Here is a 19,973-nt window from a genome sequence, read left to right as displayed (position 1 = left end):
TTGTCTTCTTCAGGCATAGAATAATGGAATTTTAATGGAACCTTACAATTTAAAATATATGTTAATGTGTTAATATGTTTAAAATATACATTAATTTGCCATTTGGAACACATTAATGGCAAAAAACAGAAATACATTAAATTTTAATGGCATTAATCTTTCTCTTTATAGTGCTCAGCCATTTTAATAAAAATGTGCTATTGTTTTGGATATCCTGCACACAACAATAGGTGTCTTCTTTAATCAATTTTCAATATAACTGAAACATACTTGGTGTATTCAAGTATTGAACTTACATTCTTCATTCTATTTCTTAACAATATGCAAATGGTGCTTTAATGCTTCCTGACAGTTGGAATCCTGATAATTTCTCAACCTTGAAAAAAGATGTGGAAGGCAAATAAAGAAGGCACCTTTTGTTGTGTGTAGAACTTTTCAAATACTAAGGCAGTTATTAAAACAGCTGAATAACTTAAAAAGAAAAATTGATGCTATTAATCATCACGATTTCTTTTTGTTTTTCAACATTGTATAGATTGCCTTTATTTTAAATTCTAATTTTAAAAATTTTTACAAAATTTATGCTTATGGAATTTTAATTTTTAGAAAATAATTGTGTGTTAAAACTAACTTTTACTTCTCAAAAAAGATTAAAAACTACTTACATTAGTCTGTCCTTGAGATAATTTTTTTCGTGTTCGTTTAGCAAGTCTCAATGATTCTGAAAAATTAAAAAAACAAGGAACATTTATAACTACATAATTGTAGTTTTTATTAATAATCCATATTTTGTTTAATTGCTAATATAATTACCATATGTAATACCATAAATAATAAATATATATTATTTCTGTAATATCAATACACTAAATTTCAAAAGTTATAATTTTTTCAGTAAATTATTTAATCATTTTCATAAACACATTTTAAAATTGTAATAGTAATATAATTTTCATTTTTTATTTATACATTTTATTTGTTTTTAATTATTTAATGTTAATGACAGATAAATATCTCTAAGAAGTAAACAACCACTTACCACACCAGGATATAGTTAATCACGTACTCTGAACCAATTACAGTGTGTAGATAATGAAAAGAAACAAAAATGAACGTTTTTGAACTCCATCCAAGTTCTTCATCAGGTTTCTTAATGATTCCTTGATGGTTCTTTGTTTTGGGAATAAAATTCAAGTTCGAAAAAATTAAAGCCACGTCGCGCCTGCGCAAAGAGTCGTTTTTGTTTGTTTTCATTATCTATACACAGTAATTGGTTCAGAGTATGTGATTAGATAAATATCTCATTGTTAACAAAGTTATTACCTATGTACTATGTATCTAAAAAAGTTTTAAATATTAAACATTAAACATTTGTAAAAAAACATTTACATTTTTGGAAATAAATTGTTATTTTGGAATGCTGTTTGAATATTTAGATATTTTATTTGAATTTACATGCACATACACACACAGATGTATGCACATACATGTGTGCATATATCTATATATATACATATATATTAAAAAGTTTACAATTATCAGTTAAAAAAATTTTCTTTTATTATTTCAGGTTATATTTAGTCAATGGTTGCTTGTAATTAAGAAAACATTTCAATAATTATTTTACAAATAAAAAATCCTGCACTAGCTATTTAACTTAGTTTAACAGACTGATTCTTTAAAAAAATTCTAGAGTAAATACATTTAATTAGTTTCTTGTATCATAGTGATTAACAAACTTGGTGTTGTATTTAAAAACTGCATGAGTACATGAATGTTATGATTAAAAGTCTTTCTCTGAATGCACTGAATTTTGGTAAATTAGGAATCATAACCAGTACAGTTATAAAAATCTATCTATAAATCTATACTTCTGAAGTTAAAATTATAACAATTTCCCTTATAACAACTGTATTTCTCTAAAGATGAATTTTATTTCAATTCATTCTCACTGAACTGTCTTGGATTTACAATTAATTCTCTAAATTCTGGAAACACAATATTATACCTACATAACTTTCTTTAAAAACATTGTAAGATATTACTGTTCCATAAAATATGTGGCTTTTCAAATTTCTAAATGTAAATGTACAAATCTCAAATTACAATACTATTTCAAATGATGCTTTAGCAATCATCAGAATTAATTCCAGTGAACCTAATTTATAGTCTATGATTAAAATAAAGACTTTAAATCACATATTTTAAAATATTAGATTCTGTTTTCTTCAGATGATGATAATCTGTATCTAAAATTGAAAATTTGATTAAATTTAGTGGTAACAGATAATAAAATGTTTGGATTAATCATATTAATTAGTTATGATATTAATTTATAATTTTAAAGAAAACTGTTACTATTATTTTAATATCTTAAATATTATATAATTTTATAATAATAACAAAAGTTAAAAGATGATATGAGAGCTACATTATTAAAATGTTTGAGAAATTAAACTTTTATTAATAATAGAGTGAGGAGTGAGACAAAAAATCTGGACTGAATTTAAAGCATCATAACTTTTGAACTTAAAAAGATAAATTTTAAAATTGTCATGCCAAAAATTATGTCATTACACACACTCAGTTACAGAATGAGTTTTTTGAATGTTCATGAGTCAGTTCAGAAAAATGATTTTAAAAGATGACATATTAAGAGATTGCATTGTACAAATAAACAAAAATAAAGTGAACCACTGAAACAAATTGGTTGTGGAACATTTTTTACCTGAAGGCCATAGCAAATCAACTATATATAATATTTTGAAACAAATATCTGGAACATAGAAAAGAAGGCCAGGAAGTGGAAAAAAGCTGGTTATTATGAATGCTAAAAACCAGAGGGCATTGCAACAAATGTTTGACAACAAAGATGCAGTTAGCCAGGAGGAGGCAACTACAAAGTTCAATTGTTGTCGAACATACATAGGAGAAACCACTTAAGAAGATGGGCATAAAGAAAAGGAAGAAGAGGACCCCAAAGTATATTGCCAAAATCCAAACACAATGCAGATGGCTCATAAGAAACTTTGGAAACAAAATGTTCGTTTTGAATAATAAAAAGTACTGTACTTTTTTCTCTCCAGAACGTAAATGCCAGGAAATGAAATTTACTGCACGAGCAATGAAAATCGAGCACCTCCCAAAGCAAAGTACAAATTTAAGAAGAAATTTGAAGCAAAAGACATTTTACCAGATGTTTCAAAGCCATTTTTTAAGAAGCGATCCTTCATAATTGATGCTGACACATACCAAAACAAATGTCTAAAGAAAATTCTAATCCGTTTTCTTAACAAGCATAATCAAAATGACAATTTTCATCTTTTGACCTGACAAAGCTTCATCTCACTATGCAAATTTGACCATGGAGTTCCTCAAGGTCAAAAAAATTCCTTTTGTACCCAAAGAACATAATTTGTCAAACCTGCCACAATGCTTGCCAATCAAGAATTTCTTTGAATATATAGCATAAATATTATACAAGAAAGGTAGGCCAACAAAAAATACCACACAACCAATCTGAAGAATCAGATTTTCACTTTAAAAAAATTGACACAAAGGCCATCCAAAGGAGTTACAAGTCTATGAAAAGAAACTTATGACACATTGCCACCCATGACCCATATGATTGTGTTCATTAATTCTAGACTATCGTAAATAAAAGTTCTTTTAAAACAACATAATATTTAATAGTTACTTCAATTTTTTGATAAAATATTATGCTTTAAATGAAAACAGCCTAGATTTTTTTGTCTCACCTTGTTAGTAATAACTGCCAAAAATTTGTGGATTAATTGCAATTGTGAGGATGGCCTGGGGTATATACTACAGTTATGACTATATACTGCTTCATCAACAGCTAATTGTTTGATTAACCTTTGGTTGTCTAAAAGGATTGGCTTTCTAACTTAGTTTAGGAATAACGAGTGCAGAGGGACTTATATTAAAAGATGGTAAATGCGGAGATAAAGGATTGCAAAATCCAGTCTCCTATCAGGATTCCTGACACCAGCTAGGGTAATTAAAAATATGCGCCCTAACTCGCGTTTACCTCTATAAATAGATTCTATGACGTCCAAAAAATGGGAGCGCATCAATAAATAATGAGATCATTTTATGAACAAACAATAAAATATTTAATATAAACAAACTAATTAATTGAATACAAAGATTTCAAATATGATGATACAAATAAATGGAATCACGATTAACATTCTTCTAGGACTAACAAATTCATCAATCTAAATGCTATGACCTATCTCGCAGAGAGAATCTACGCATGTGAGAGAGAGCTTACATTAATTTATCAAAATTATACTACCTTTCCTTGAAGATACAATTTCTTTGGTAGTGTTGCATGAGAGAGCTTCTTGAGGAGACAAAACTGATGATAATTTGTACGGCCAATTCAGGCACTTGAGTACCGGGGAAACTGCACACCAAGGCAGGAAAATCATCCCCTTTTATACTTTTCAGTTTCTCCCAATCTCCTACAATCAAGATGAAGATTTTCTATCCGTCAATGACGTTAAACCTGGAGATGGAGGGGAGTTCCGTATAAAGGAAATCAGCTTCCTCTTTAATGGAAAGAGGATGAAAACTTCTTCCTTTCACTCCACCAAAAATGGTTGACCTTTTTATATTCTTTTCTAAATCATTTCTTACATTATTTGGGTTATAAAATAAATTCACACAAGGAGGAATATCTAAATTATATTATTATTCCATTTAGAGAATATTATAAGATTGATTTAAAAAAAGGGGTGAAAAATGAAAAGTGATTCTGTATACTTCCGTTTTCGTTGACAAGAAAGTTCTAAATGGAAACATCTCCAATATACCACAAAATTTGGTAAAAAGTTAGAAAAATTATATTAATAAAATATATCATATTTGCCTTTAAAAAAAATTAAGGAGGCAAATTCTCACAATTATTTATTACTAAATTTGTAATTCTTAATATTTAATTTTCATTTTATGTGAAAATAATTCTCTTTAAGAAGTCAGAAGGAAAATAACAATAATTATTTTTCTAAACTTATTATTTTAGTATTATTTACCTTGTTCATTTTTTCTTTCTTGCGCTGTCTGAAACCATTTCCTCTTTGTCCTAATATCTTCTGGCTGATCTTTAATTAAGTTTTCAACTTTTTGAACTTTTCTTTCAGTATTTTTCAGTGCTTTTTCCTCTTTTTCCTGACAAATAAGATTTTCAATTTCTTCTTCTAAATTATTTAATTGTTCTTTGTATTTACAAATAATTTCTGTAAATTTATAAACATGTAATTAACAAAGAATATTAAATATTTTAAATTTAACAATAATTTATTTATTGTAAAATTTATGGATCAATAATAAATAATATTTTTATAACCTTGAGGAACAATTCTTTGTTTCACTGGCTTATTAGTTTTTTTAATGATCTCTTTTAATAATTTTCGTTCTCCTTCTCCAACAAGAGATACAGATCTTAAAAAATATATTAACATAAATGAATAATTCTTATATTAAAAATGCCATTGAATAAATAAGTTAATTAAACTTTCATTCAAAATAAATCTCAAAATGGAAAAAAAATGATTGATAAATAATTACCAATTTAGATTTTTAAAATTCAAATAATATTCAATTAAATAAACAAAACTTACCAAATCAGAAAAAATGACATCATTCTATTTCAGCAGTTCCCAACCTTTTTTGACTTGAGTATCCCTTGGTAGTCCATTTTCCTAAGTTTTATTTCACATGTTCATCAAACAGTGGCACCTTGGTCAATTATACAGTGCTGTACAATTATATATATTTTTATTTAAAACTAAGCATCGAATGTCATGATGTTGCCAAAGACCTCAACGCAGAATCCAAATATTTCTTACAGTGAATCTGCTATTATTAATTTTTTTTTGCATACCGTTGGTTGGGAACTGCTGTTCTATTTGATTATATTGCATCTGGAGTCATTTGAAAAAATTCTTACACTTAATCTCAAAATTATGTAACAATTACATTAATTTATTCAAAAATAAAAATACTCAATTATTATATAATTGGATGTCTGTATTCAATACAATAAAAATAATGAGTTTTGTTAATTTCACAAACAAAACTCATTTATTTTTATTAATTGAATAGTGACATTATATATTAACTGAACAATTATATATTAACTGAATATTCTCTGTTTTACAATCAATACAATTTTGTCACTATTTGAGAGTATTTGTAAATTTTATTTTAAAATATATTTAAAGTAGAAACTATTTGCCTAATTGAGATCTGAATTTGAATTGGGTTTTGATCTAGTTCTTATAAACTTAATTAGATATAGTCTGTTTATTTCTACATTAACCAATAGCATTAAAAATCAAAAGAAAAATATAAAAGTTTTGATTATTTATTTTCTAAAACTTTATACAGGGGTTGCACTGCACAGCACCAAAATCGCCACTTGGCAATATTTTTATTAAAGTGGCAATAAAAATATAATACTGGCAATAAAATCCCTAGTACACTATTTTGACATTCAGGATAAAATTGAATCACAAAGCATGCTTTGGAAAGCAGCAGAATGCCGAGCTTCTGTGCAATGGGAGTCCCATGCACCAAACACAGCAATGTATGATGTCACAATAATGGCAAATTTTGACAGGAAAGCAGTTTTTGTGCAATTCTGCCCAGCTTTCCAGATTGGAGATTTTTTATCGACTAATAGAAAATTTGGGAAATTTTTGGGGGTAACAACTTTTTCATGTTGATCTTTTTTCAGTAGACCAAAGCATAAAAATTTTGACATGACAGAACCTATGAAATAGGCTTACTGCTTAAGCATTGTGATCAAATGTGTTATTCAAAATTATTCATTAAAAATTATTCAAAAATGATTCCTATTTCTAAGGGACAGCTTAACAGCTTTTGCTTTTCAGATTCCAAACTGATAATGCTACCAGCACCTGCATTAATTATTAAGTAAAACTGGTGGTGATAAATAATTTGAAATAACAAAAAAAAAATTTAAAACTGGCAAAATAGTTAGTGATTTTTTAAAAATTTTCCAGAGCAACTCCTGTTTATATGTAATTTATATGACAACCATAAAAATATTTTTAATTTACATAATAAATAAAATGTATTTATCATCTTAATTTTCATAAAACTGTTTTATTATATTATACAAGTGGGACAAAAATCATTTAACAGTGACCCATTAAAAAGGTTGGGATAAAATGTCTGTCTATGCAATAATAAAACACCATAAATCTCCAACAAATACATTTTAATTGTAATGTTTTCAACCATTTTGAAAGGACATCGTCAAGTAACAAAACATTTGTAATTAAAACATATTTATTGGAGATTTATGGTTGTTTTATTAAAACTAGTCCTATCCAGTTGAAATTACATTAGTCTACTTACATATTAATTGATTTTTTAATTATTTTGCTTTATTATTTTTTATTTTGCTACTAGTTTAATTCTTTTAATTTATTTTTTTCTTATTAAAATCATTTCAGATTTTTATTTTATTTCATCTTTTATTAATAAATACATCTGACTGTCAAGTGACTTTTTTTCTCATGCTAGATACACAAAATTTATATTTATTAATTAAAAATTATCATTGAAAATATTTAAAATAATATTCCTGTATACTCTTCAACTAAATCTTTAAAATTAGTTATCCACTAATAAATTATTTAAAAAGTAATTTTCTATTTGATAAAAGACTTATAAATAGTCTTAATTAATTTGGTAAAAGGTAAGCTTTTTTTACCATAACAGACAAGAATAATAAAGTAATCAGAATAAAAAAATGATAAACATGTAAGATAATTAATTTGATGCATATATACAAAAGTGGTATTAAAATATTTTATTTATAAAGAATCTCTTATAAATTTCTGTTTCTCAAATAATAATTCTGTACTCTACCTTCCACCTTTTCCTGCTCTAGCTGTTCTTCCAACTCTATGAATATAATGCTGTAACGTTCCAGGTAATGAAAAATTAATTACCTAAATGAAAACATTAAATTAAACTATTAAACTGATTTAAAACAGAAGATTTATTAAATTTAAATTTCATTCAATACTTTTAAAATTAATAAATTCACTAAAATTTATAAGTGTTTATAGATTTGTAATAATACATGTCAATTTTAATAGATTATTTACAGCTAAAAGCAGTTTATTAAATTTATTAATAAATCTTAAAACACTACAGTTTTTGATTGTTAATTTACTACTATAAAAGTTTCAGTAAATGTTTTACAAAGTGAAAATGAATAAAATTATAAGTTCATTATATTTGAAAATTGTATAAGCTGCAGAACTAAAATTAAAAGTCCATTTAATGACAAAAAAGTTCATAAAATTACAAATTACAATTTTTAATGTTTTACTATTATGCAAATGTGATTTTGATTTATTTGGTGGCAGTTCCAGCAGAGGCATAGCTGCAGGAACAATTGCAGTCTTTTGGATTCCATTAGTAATCTATGAAGAATATCTGCTGGAGTAAGACCTACTTTGTCATTTTATTTTATTTTTCCATCAATAAGTAAACTTTTAATTTTAGTTCCACAATTCATTATACAATTTTATGTTTTAATATTCAAATTTTTTAAATGTTAATTAAATTACTTGTTTTATGCTTAATATGGACTATTCAGTGGTTGTTTTTGTAGCTTAATATAAAGTAAATAAATAAAAATGTAAAACAAATAAGTGTCATGCACACGATATGCATTAGACATTATCAAACTTTGATTGATAATGTCTAATTGATTGATGAGTAAATTATCAAACTTCTTGACAAAACTACTAAACAATAACATTATAACAAAAATTTATTATTATTTTTTAATTGTAACATTTTCAGAATAAGAAAAATAATGAAGAATAGTAATAAAACATAGAACAATTAAATTTACAATTTTTAAGCATTTAAAAGAGAATATTTTATTTTTGGCTTTTTTCAAAATTAAAATTTGATAAATATAATTCTCAAATTATGGTTCTTAGATAAATAATAAAATTAAATCCAATGTAATTTTCAAAAATCAATATAAAGGTTTCCTCAATTTGAAAGTGCACTTTTTTTTACCAGTTTTCTTTTTTTTTTTGTCTAAAATAGAGATGCACCTTACATTTAAACTCAAAATTTCTGTATGGTCCATATGGTCTACTCTCAATCAGCACTCATTAAGAGTAGACCATATAATTCATTTTAAACTGATAATAGATATTCTTGTATATATATCCAAAGAAATATATTGCTCAATGCTCAAATCAGTTCAAATGAGCTTTCCTGTTAACAAGTGTTTAATTTAAACACTTTTATTAATGTTTAAAATGCCTTAAGATGACATTACAATGTAGCATTAAAATGAAGTTACAAACAATAAGACTTCAGTTATACTAAATTTTTATTATTTGAATTATAATAAAATTTTAAAAAATGCTTATTTTGAATAAATATATTAAATTAGATTAGTCTGTATTATATTAAATTGGTTCTTTGTTCTTTTAATATTGATCTGTTTCAATAGAAAAATGTTCATTAAAAATAAAATATTAACATTCAATTAATTATTTTCAATTTTAAATAATATAATAACATCAGAAATCTGTCTAAAACAGAATTCAACAACACTGAACAGAATTTTCCATTTCACCAGTTTCTGTTTTGTACAGGATTAGGTTTTATTAATGCAGAAAAAAAAGTTGAAAAAATGTTTGTTACAGGTCATATTTAGAACTGATTTTCTCCAATATAAGTGTTATATGTTACAAAGATATGTTGAAAATATCAAAATGTGTTCCTCATGAATAGAGGAAAAAATCTATGTAAAAATCAATACCCACAAAATTGAAATACACAATGTATTTCAATTCCTAATAGGAAGTGGTACATCAGGTTAAACTAACATGGAACTTTCAATTTTTATTTAAAAATGACTCTTATATTGTCTATAAGAATAATTGCTCTTTCTTATCTTTTGTCCAAAATTAATTTTTGATGTTCCTCATATCAGTATTTAAGTATTGAATTTTGGCTAGTTCTGAGAATTTTATCAAGTTGCACTTGCTGCTTCTTCTTTTGTCTAGCTTATACAAGGTTTTTCTATTATTCTTTCCTTATTAGTGTTTGGTGCTAAAATGTTTTGCTGTGATGACTTTTCTTTATAAAAAATGGAAATACATTAAATTAAGTTTATTTTCAGTATCTATTTTTTAGATTTTTCAGCATGTGAATTTTTCCCTAACAATAGTGCATATTTTTTAAATATTAATGACTCCTGGGAGAGAGTTCTAAAGAATTTGAGAGAAACAGCAGTAATGTATTGTCCCAGATATTTCCCAGACAATGGAAATACTATCTTAACAAATAAAAAGTTGATAGACTGTAACTGTTGTCAGTGAGAAGTTGACCATAATCCAAGACTGCAAATCAGAGAATTAATTTTAATTTGGAATTTAGTTGCTGTTATGTTGAAAAATTCACTTTTTTCACATTATGTTAAGGAATTAGTACTGAATTATAAATAGATCAAATATATTATGCTAGATATAACACAAAATAATAAAAACTTTTAAACTTGAAAAAGTTTTTCAAAAATTGTCCTAAAACAAATTAGAATTTTATGAATATTTCAAACTCAAAAAAATTAGTTCTTTGATCACCTTGATTTTATATTTTATTTTTTATTATATCATACTTCTTTGATTCTAAAACAAACTATGCCTTTGAAATAAATTTTAAACTATCCCATGTTAAAAGTTTTTCCGAAGCATATCACTCCACGTTAAATTTTTGTCAATGTTAAGCCTAACGAAAATTCCACATTTTAGAGAAAAAATAATTGTGGCTATTGTATCGCCCAAAATTATTTTTTTATTTTGCACAAACAAAATAAGACATATTAATGAATGTAAAAAAAAAAAATTATACAGGTACTCCTCACTTTACGACCTAGCTGCTTAACGACCACTCGCACTTACGACTAATCGAGTTTCGACCTGCAATTCAGGGAATCCCCTTTCTCAGCTTGAGTGTCGGTCAGTGGCGAATGGTGACATGCACACTAAGCGTACTATATTAGTCTTATAGTACTATAATAGTCTTTTTATAAATAAATTTGAAGTTTGTTGCATAATTTTTATAATTTTACAACAATCCTATATTCCCAGCGCAAGCTCCTCGCTTATCGACAAATTCGCTTAACGACGTAGTCGTCGGAACGGAACTCGGTCGTAAAGTGAGGAGTACCTGTATTTCAGAAGTTAGTTTTAATATAAAAATTATGCTGACTTAATGATATCTAGTGTCAAAAATGTCCCGATGCATAAACGATATATCTCAGGTCCACAGGTCAAGGTCATTATGTTTCGACCCAAGATATGTTAGGAATACCAGAAAATAGGTTAAGAGAGAAAAAATTTTAAAATAATCAATTTTGTTAAATAGCAATGAGTTAAAAAATAATACAAGTACCAGGTATTGTTTGGCACCTCTATTTCCGTACTCTTTTGTTTACAGCATTAAAAAGAAAAGTTATTATACATTATAACATTGTCTTGAACACATTTTAAATGTTAAAAAATTTAAATTGAATGCTTATTTCTGGCAAAGTTCATTTGAGCTTATGTAATCATTGAACAGTACAGCCAAAATATCTATTACAGATGCATAATGCACTGTGTTGTCTATTTGTGATGATTATTAATTGTTGTTTGTTTGTTAAGTTATGGCAATGCAACACTTGGGCAATCTGCCTAGGGGAATGCATTCCGGGAGGTCTTTTAAGGGTAACTGGCCACTATTCAGGCATTACAGATGTGGAGAAAACCTGAAAAATGCCACATGGCCAGCCTGTCCTGGTGAGGAATGAACCCATGACCCAACTCCGTGTTCAGGGAACAGAACCGCTTGGCCACTGGTGGGTCATGACTATTGTTGTTTTAGACTACAATGAAAAAAGCCATTGACTGTAAGAGGTATTTTTAAACAAGTAAAGATGAGCAAACAAGTGAATCTTAGAATCAAGGAATGACAATATGTAAAATTTTTTTAAAAGTGATGTTGTCTGACAAAAATAAGTAGCAACAGTGGATATAATATTCTGGCTTCTGTAACAGCCTATGATAAAAAGTGTATGGAAGTTAATTAAGTTACTGAGTGTAAAGAAGTTGGAAAACACTAATTTGTTTTCCGATCATTTTAATTAATTTTTACAAGCTTAAAAATTTAAAATATACACAAAAATTTTCATCAAAGATAATAATAAAAGAAATCACATACAGTTTTAACTCCTTCTATATCTAATCCTCTTGCAGCAACATCAGTAGCAACAAGAACATCAGCAATTTCTTCTTTGAAACGCTGTAATGATTCTAGACGATTACATTGATTCATATTACCATGTAATTCAACTGTTTTCACCCCTAATAACCTTAACAAAAGATAGAGTCTATGCACTTGTTTTTTTGTTTGAACAAAAACCATAGTGCGATGATGAAATGTACGACAAATCAATGCTGAAATTTTTAAAAATGTCATATTAATAATATAAAATTAAATATTTTAAATTATTTCAAAAATATGAAAAAGCATTTATGCAATTTAAAACCGTATATTAAATTATTTTCTATCTATTATTATTAATAAACAACAAAAAATTAATTTTATGTAAATATAAGAAAACACATCAATGAAACCACTAACGTTTTTGGCTATTTTAAATGGTTTTCTTCGGGTTAAGCATAATTGGAACATCAGTTAGAAAATTTATTCTAACTGATGTCCAATTATGCTTAACCCAAAGAAGGCCATTTAAAATAGCCAAAAACGTTACTTCTTTGATTTAATTAAAGAAATTGCTAGAAAAGAGAGAAAGGTGTTTGAAACTTATTATAGAAAAGTTCTAGTTTACTGCACATAGAAATCAATAAAACTTGCTCAATAGAACTTCTAAAAACATAATTTACATATACAATTACTTTAAATACTTGAATTAATCTACATATCTAAGGAAACATAATAATTTTTACAGTAAGAGAATAATTAAATGCAAATTTTGTTGAGAAAATTTAAAATTGTTAACAATATGAAAATAAAAAAAAATGTCTGGTCTTACTAAAATAACACTGCTTAAATTCTGCATTCTCTGATATTGTGTAATGTTCATGCTGATCATTATGTATAAAACCAATTTTGTTTATTAATTAGAATTTATTCTTTTTCACAAATTGCTATTTAATTGAATATATAAAATGAATAACTGCAGTTGCTACTTTATTTTGATAATAAAATAAATTTTCTCTATTCACTGTTGAACTGTAGAAATATACTTGTATTATAAAAAGTTTAAACATTGTCAGCATCACTATATATTATTATATATCTCTAAATCATAAATAGTAACTAAAAAAGATACGATAGTAAGTAAGTAAAAATATAATAGTAAGTATAAAGTTATTTTGTAAAATGATAATTACCAGAAAGAATTGCTTCTCTATCTCCTTCACGTGTTGGTCGAATACGAACAAATTCTTGTCTTAAATTCAATGCTACTTCAGTATTGCTATTTATAAAAATTTTAACAGGTTTTTTCAATGATATAGTAGCAAGATCTTTTACCTGTTTAAGTAAACAAAGGAAAAATTTTATTGAATAACAAAAATAGAAAATACAAATATTCAACATTCAAAATTCTTACAATATTTCAATGAAAATTTACTTTTATCCTTAAAAAATATATGGCTACGATAAAAGAATATTAAATACAATACTTTCAAATTAATTTCAGTAGATCCAAATGTATGAAACACATTATAAATCAATTATTTATGTAAATCAGGGCTTCTTAAACTATGGGTTGCGACCCCATTTGGGGTCGCTTAGCGAAATCTTGGGTCACGAGATTTTAATGCAAAATATTGAAAATAATTTGTGAGAGTTTGAAAATGGCATGCTTTGTGTCGTAGTTTTCGTGAGTTGCACTTTGTGTCACTTCTGGTGCAGCGAGACAACGATTCAGCAACACTGATTGTAGTGTGAACTAGTGTAGTGTTGTTGCTTTTCAGTGTATTCAGTTGTCTCTGTTCCATTGTAACACAAGAGTGAACTGTGGTAGTACACCATTATTGTTTTTGCAAATTTGTATATATCTTCAATATATATGTATATTTTCATTGTATTTCATATGTATATTGCAAAATATTTATATATCTTTTATATTTTTTTTTTGGGGGGGTCGTGAAAAAAATCACAATCATAAATGGGGTCGTGAATAAAAAAAGTTTAAGAAGCCCTGATGTAAATTGTAAATTTTACTAATAAAATATAAAATACAGTAAATAAAAAATATTAACAATATTGTCACAGGACAGATGATGGCAGATGATTCTTGTAGCAACAAAAATTGCTATTCTGAGATAGAATAGTTCAAAATGACCTACTTTAACTATATGAAAGCTATTGTTGTATTTAGAATTTTCATTCATTTTTCTTTGTTGCAAAGTTAACTTTTAATTATATGTAAAAAATATTTATTTATAAAAAAATAAATAAAAATATGAAATATTTAATTATCTTTTTAAAAATGCCAAAAAGTTTTTATAAATTTTTTCCCATTATTTTTACTTTCATGGTTACACAATAAATTTAATCCACATAAATTCACATTAATAAATATTAAAAAATTATAAAATAATAATTCTGATTAAAAGAATAATAAAAAAATATATATAAATCTAATTTTTTTAAGCAATTCTAGCATTTAGATAAATAAATAATGAAAATTAAATAAATTATTTTTAATCTTAATAAAAATTATAAAAATTTAATAAATAACATGACAAGTAGCAACAGCAACTAACAATTATTAAAGATTCTAATAAAAACATTACAGGATAATAATGCTTATATAACAAAACTTACAATATATTTAAATAATATTCTTATAATTAGAATTATTTGTAAATGTTTACCTCGTCAGTCATTGTGGCAGAAAAAAGCATTGTTTGCCTTGTAGTACAACACTGCTGAATAATTTCCTTCATCTGTTCAGCAAAATATTCATCAAGCATCCTTCAAAATTCATTTTAATTTTAATACAAAAATTACCAGACTTCTGATATTAATTTATATTTAAGTTACATTTAATCACCTGTCAGCTTCATCTAAAATCAATATTTCAATAGTTTTTAAATTGAATGATGGGGTATTTTCAAGATGATCAATCAAACGTCCTGGGGTAGCTATAACTATATCTGGAATTTTTCGCAGTGCTAATTCTTGAGCCTTCAAATCTAATCCACCTATAATAATAAAAAATATATATATATATATAAAATCAAGAATTGAAATATTTTAAAATATGTTAATACATCAATGTTTTATTTTATATTTGATACTACCTGTTGAAAGTCCTATTTCTACATTTGTAAACTGAGCCAGCCTTCTAGAAACTTGATAAACCTGAACAGCCAATTCTCGGGTTGGAAGTAATACTAATACCCTAGTAATTGGTTTATCCATTGGTTTATAAAGAAGACGTTCTAAAACAGGTAACATAAAAGCAGCAGTTTTCCCTTAAAAGTAATAAAATAATTAGTTACAACAAGATTTATTCAGATTTTTATACAAAAATATTTTAAAATTAAAAATAAAAATATATTTTAATTTAATTTAAAAATTACTTCAAATATAAATTACTGTAATTTCCTGCAAATATTCCACAAGTTACTTGTGTTTTAAATTTAATTTTAAATTGCAATTATGAGTTTACTCGATAGCTTTTCTTTTGTCTAAACTTATTAAAAGTATCTGTAAAAATCATAAAGAATTCTTTATATCCCATACATTCATCTGCCATCACCATTTTTCCCAAAATCAACAAAGACACATATGTATGCCATATCTTTAGTTCTCTCATTTTTGGTATGTCAATCCATATTTTAGCTGATGTTATTAGACAACTTGTATCTTGACATCTAATAAATTTTTGGAAATTTCCTCCTTTCTATATAGGGACTCTCAGAAAACTATTTAGAAACTGATGCAATTTTAGCATAAGTCAGTTCTTTATAGCAAATAAGAGCTAAGTGATTGACTACTACACTTGAGTCATTAGCGTAGAGTCTATGAGCAAATATTTAATTTACAATAGTAAAAAATATTAAACAAGTACAATCAGAGGATATTGAAAATAGGAATGATAGTAATTGATGTGATAATATTCTCAATACAGTCTGGTTTTAGTTTGATAAAAGCATCTCTTAATTTTTCTTAGTGAAATCAACAATGATGACATTAACAGCATTTACTTTATTTATCATTTATGTGGGTTTGCTATAGGAATAAGCTAAATCCTACAGCAATAATCAATTTAATTTTAACAAAGAGACAAGGAACAATTGATAATTAAAGGCACAATAATATAACAAATCACATATAAATGAGAACACAGTTTGAGTAAATATAAAATTTAAAACTTGGCCAACTGTAATACATTTAATTCTTGTATAAATAAATATATAAAACAACGTTTTAACAAATTATTTCGTTTACGTTTATCATCTGTTGTTCGCTACCAGCTACAAGTCCTCATTTTCACATCCACAGAGGCGACCTCTGTGGATGTGAAAATGAGGACTTGTAGCTGGTAGCGAACAACAGATGATAAACGTAAACGAAATAATTTGTTAAAACGTTGTTTTATATATTTATTTATACAAGAACACAGTTGATGAGCTGTATCTTAATAAACATGGCATCCATCCTTGTGTCTTCTTCCCTCTCTCTTCTCTTAGCAAACTCCCTCTTTTTTCCCAGACTCCACAAATCCTACATTTATTTATTCTATATCTGGTAGGACAAACATTCCAGCCAAGAGTGACACAGGTAGATAGAATTTAAGTTTTATTAATTTTAATTTTTATTAGTTTTAAAAGATATTTCCCCACAGTGCATGTAGCATGCTTTTTTTCTTTACATTAGAAAAAAATTTAAACTTGTGTAAAAACGATTGAAAATACTCTCTTTATAATTTACAATATAAAAACTCTTACAATTACTAACAAAATGGGCTTATGAATGAATTTCTATTAGTCATTTCAAAATCAATTATATTCTCAATTCTGTAGTTCTACTGTTCCATAGTTCTTTCAGTATCTTAATGGCAACGTGACAGTGGCACCACAGTATGGGAAAATACATGAACTTTCTCTGGAAACTTGTGGACAGAATGATTGAATCTATGAGTAACTGTTCTTTACATCCCATATGGTTCCTATGATAGTCTTTTTATTGTTCTGTGAGAATGATGTATTGTTCTATATGATGGTATATTTTGTTTGTGATGCATGAAGTGAGTATTTTGTAAATATAGTCTTACTTAATTACATCATTTAATATTATCAGTAAAGTAATTACAATAAGCCAATTACTTATATTATAGAATTATTGCTATTAGTTTTTTTATTAACCTATTTATATAAATTAATTATATATTAACAAATTTTACCTGTTCCTGTAGCAGCACATCCATAAATGTCTCTTCCCATTAATGCAACAGGTATGGTAGCAGCTTGAATAGGTGTTGGATGAATAAATTTCATACTTGTCAATGCCTAGAAGTGAATTTTAAATAAATCATTTCAATTAGATGACATGTTACAGTTAAAATAATCAAAATACATAAAGTTTTTGTTTAAAAACATTTTAAACTAATAAATAAATGAAGATAACAATTTAAGGTTTAAATAATGTAAAAAATAAATGTAATATGAAATCAGTGGCTATCACAAGAACTTGTAATAGCCACAAATTTCAACTTGAGTTTGGATAAGAGAGACAAAACTAATGATTTGGGCCATCTTATTGACAAATTGCAGTGAGGAGGTCAAGACAACCAGCTGTTGATTTACATTACATTATTTAAACCTTAGATAGTTTCTCTATTGATTTAAGTGTTTAAAAAATTTTTGAAGAAAAATTTGTCATAAGTCTGATTATTTTAGCATTTGAATGTTCAATTTTATAACATCTCATCAGCTATTTTTAGAATTTGTCATAATTTTAACGTACATTTGAACCATTAATCTGCTATTTTATTCAAAAATGTATATTTGAACTGATAATCTTATTTTGTTCAAATGTATTATTTTTAACATGATTTGATGATGAAAAGAGTAAGAGTAAATACTTTGCAAAACTGGACAACGAAACAAATATATAACCACAGTACCTTTTATCTAGTTCAACAACTTTATTTCTGTGTAAAACAAATCTTTTCAATCTTTTCCTAAGAACTTCCTCAGGTATTCCAAATTGGAAAAGTCTAAAGAACATGATGTGTTTCAGAATTCAAAACCTCCAATCAAATGCACATAGATGGTTGACATAATTATTAAGGTCACTGAAAAAAATGGATGGTGGAACACAGATATGACATAGTTCACAAGAAATCCACAGTCCTATCCAAGTATGTATTGGACAATGACATCGTAACAAAATTAGATCAGGCCTCTTTGATAAGATGTGCCATCTCTACTGAACAACTGAAAGAATTGGAAGCCCTTGAGTTCTTTAAAGCAGACCAACTTGGAGGCTGTATTAATTATAAAGAAGAGAAATGCATTTCTCATGCTTGGCAAGCACATCTTGATAAATATTTATAATTTAATTATGTCAACCATCTATGCACATCTGATTGGAAGTTTTGAATTTTGAAATACATTGTGTTCTTTAGACTTTTATATTTTTGAACAATATCTGAGGAAGATCTTAGGAGAAGGTTGAAAACATTTGTTTTACAGAGAAATAAAGTTGCTGACTAGATGAAAAGGGTTTAATCTCATGATACATGTTAAACATGTTTTTATTTTTTGCCAATTGATTAGAAATATTTTTGTATGTAAAATATTGCATTATGACAATGCCAATTACTCAAAGAAATTATTTTCAAATGTATCCAAAAATAATAAAACTCAAATTGTATCAAATAAATAAAATCATGTGATCTTAATCCCTAACCTTTTTATTGTAATTTTTCATTTAGAAACAATGACCAAAAACTATTTCAAAACACAATTAAATATAGTTTTTTAAGAAAAAATTACTTAATTCTATTCTGCTCATTTTACATTATAAATATTGAAACTAGTCTAAATGAAAAACATGATGCTTCCTCTATCTACATTCTCTATTGAATGAATTTTGTCAGTATTAAGTTTTTATTCCATTCAATTTATTTAAAAATTTAATAAATCTTATTTTATTAGTACTCAGTTCAATAAAACAGATTTAAAATATTATGAGAAAAAAATACAGCTATTTAAGGACACCAAAGTATTTAAGTAATGGAGAATTACAGGATACATACATTGTTATCTTGTGTTCATTTTGGGCATTACAATGAACTAGAGTTAGTCTGAATAAAGGTCTGAAAACAGTTCTCCCTTAAACTTTGGTTTCCTTAAATAGTTATATTTTCTTTTTATAAATACAAAATAGTACCAAGTCTTACAGAAATTTCTGGCAGATTTAAAATGTTTAAATCTGTCAAATTTTAAATATAACATCTTGTATTCAATTTACTTTTATGACACTAAAATCATCTAACAATAATTATATATATTAAAATTAATGTTGTATTATAATTCTGAATAATTTAATAAAGAATTAAATAAAAAGAGAGAAAAAAAACTGTATTAATACAGTAAATAAATCCTTATTTTGAAACCTAAATATATTTTAGTAATAATTATTTGTTTTTAATATCACACATTTATATAAAAACGTTTTTCTCATTTAAAAAAAATTATATTTCTTATCTACTCAATTTTAAAAATCTTATTAATTCATGTCAATATGATAATAAATGTACTTTTATAATGTAATTTTATAATAAAATTATAAAATGTAAAGACACTCCATGTCAAGCAATGGTACAGAATTAACATCACTGT

The 19,973-nt window shown here is 26.1% G+C and overlaps 1 protein-coding gene across 1 annotated transcript in view; it reads right to left on the bottom strand.

Moving 5' to 3' along the window:
- The window catches only part of Rs1 (Dead-box helicase Rs1), a 49,898-nt gene that overhangs the window by 12,090 nt on the left and 17,835 nt on the right, over nt 1-19,973 (bottom strand). Inside the window, exons 6-15 of the mRNA XM_067286039.1 lie at nt 17,528-17,633; nt 15,420-15,593; nt 15,170-15,320; nt 14,991-15,090; nt 13,497-13,638; nt 12,301-12,536; nt 7,930-8,012; nt 5,375-5,469; nt 5,061-5,264; nt 666-721 (exon numbers count right to left, since the gene is read on the bottom strand). Of these exons, the coding sequence (XP_067142140.1) occupies nt 666-721; nt 5,061-5,264; nt 5,375-5,469; nt 7,930-8,012; nt 12,301-12,536; nt 13,497-13,638; nt 14,991-15,090; nt 15,170-15,320; nt 15,420-15,593; nt 17,528-17,633 (1,347 nt within the window). The remainder of the gene's footprint in view (nt 1-665; nt 722-5,060; nt 5,265-5,374; nt 5,470-7,929; nt 8,013-12,300; nt 12,537-13,496; nt 13,639-14,990; nt 15,091-15,169; nt 15,321-15,419; nt 15,594-17,527; nt 17,634-19,973) is intronic.

Source organism: Centruroides vittatus, unplaced genomic scaffold (assembly GCF_030686945.1).
Source record: "Centruroides vittatus isolate TY-2023 unplaced genomic scaffold, ASM3068694v2 scaffold_324, whole genome shotgun sequence".
NCBI lineage: Eukaryota > Metazoa > Arthropoda > Arachnida > Scorpiones > Buthidae > Centruroides > Centruroides vittatus.
This window is presented reverse-complemented; position numbering and strand designations above follow the sequence as displayed.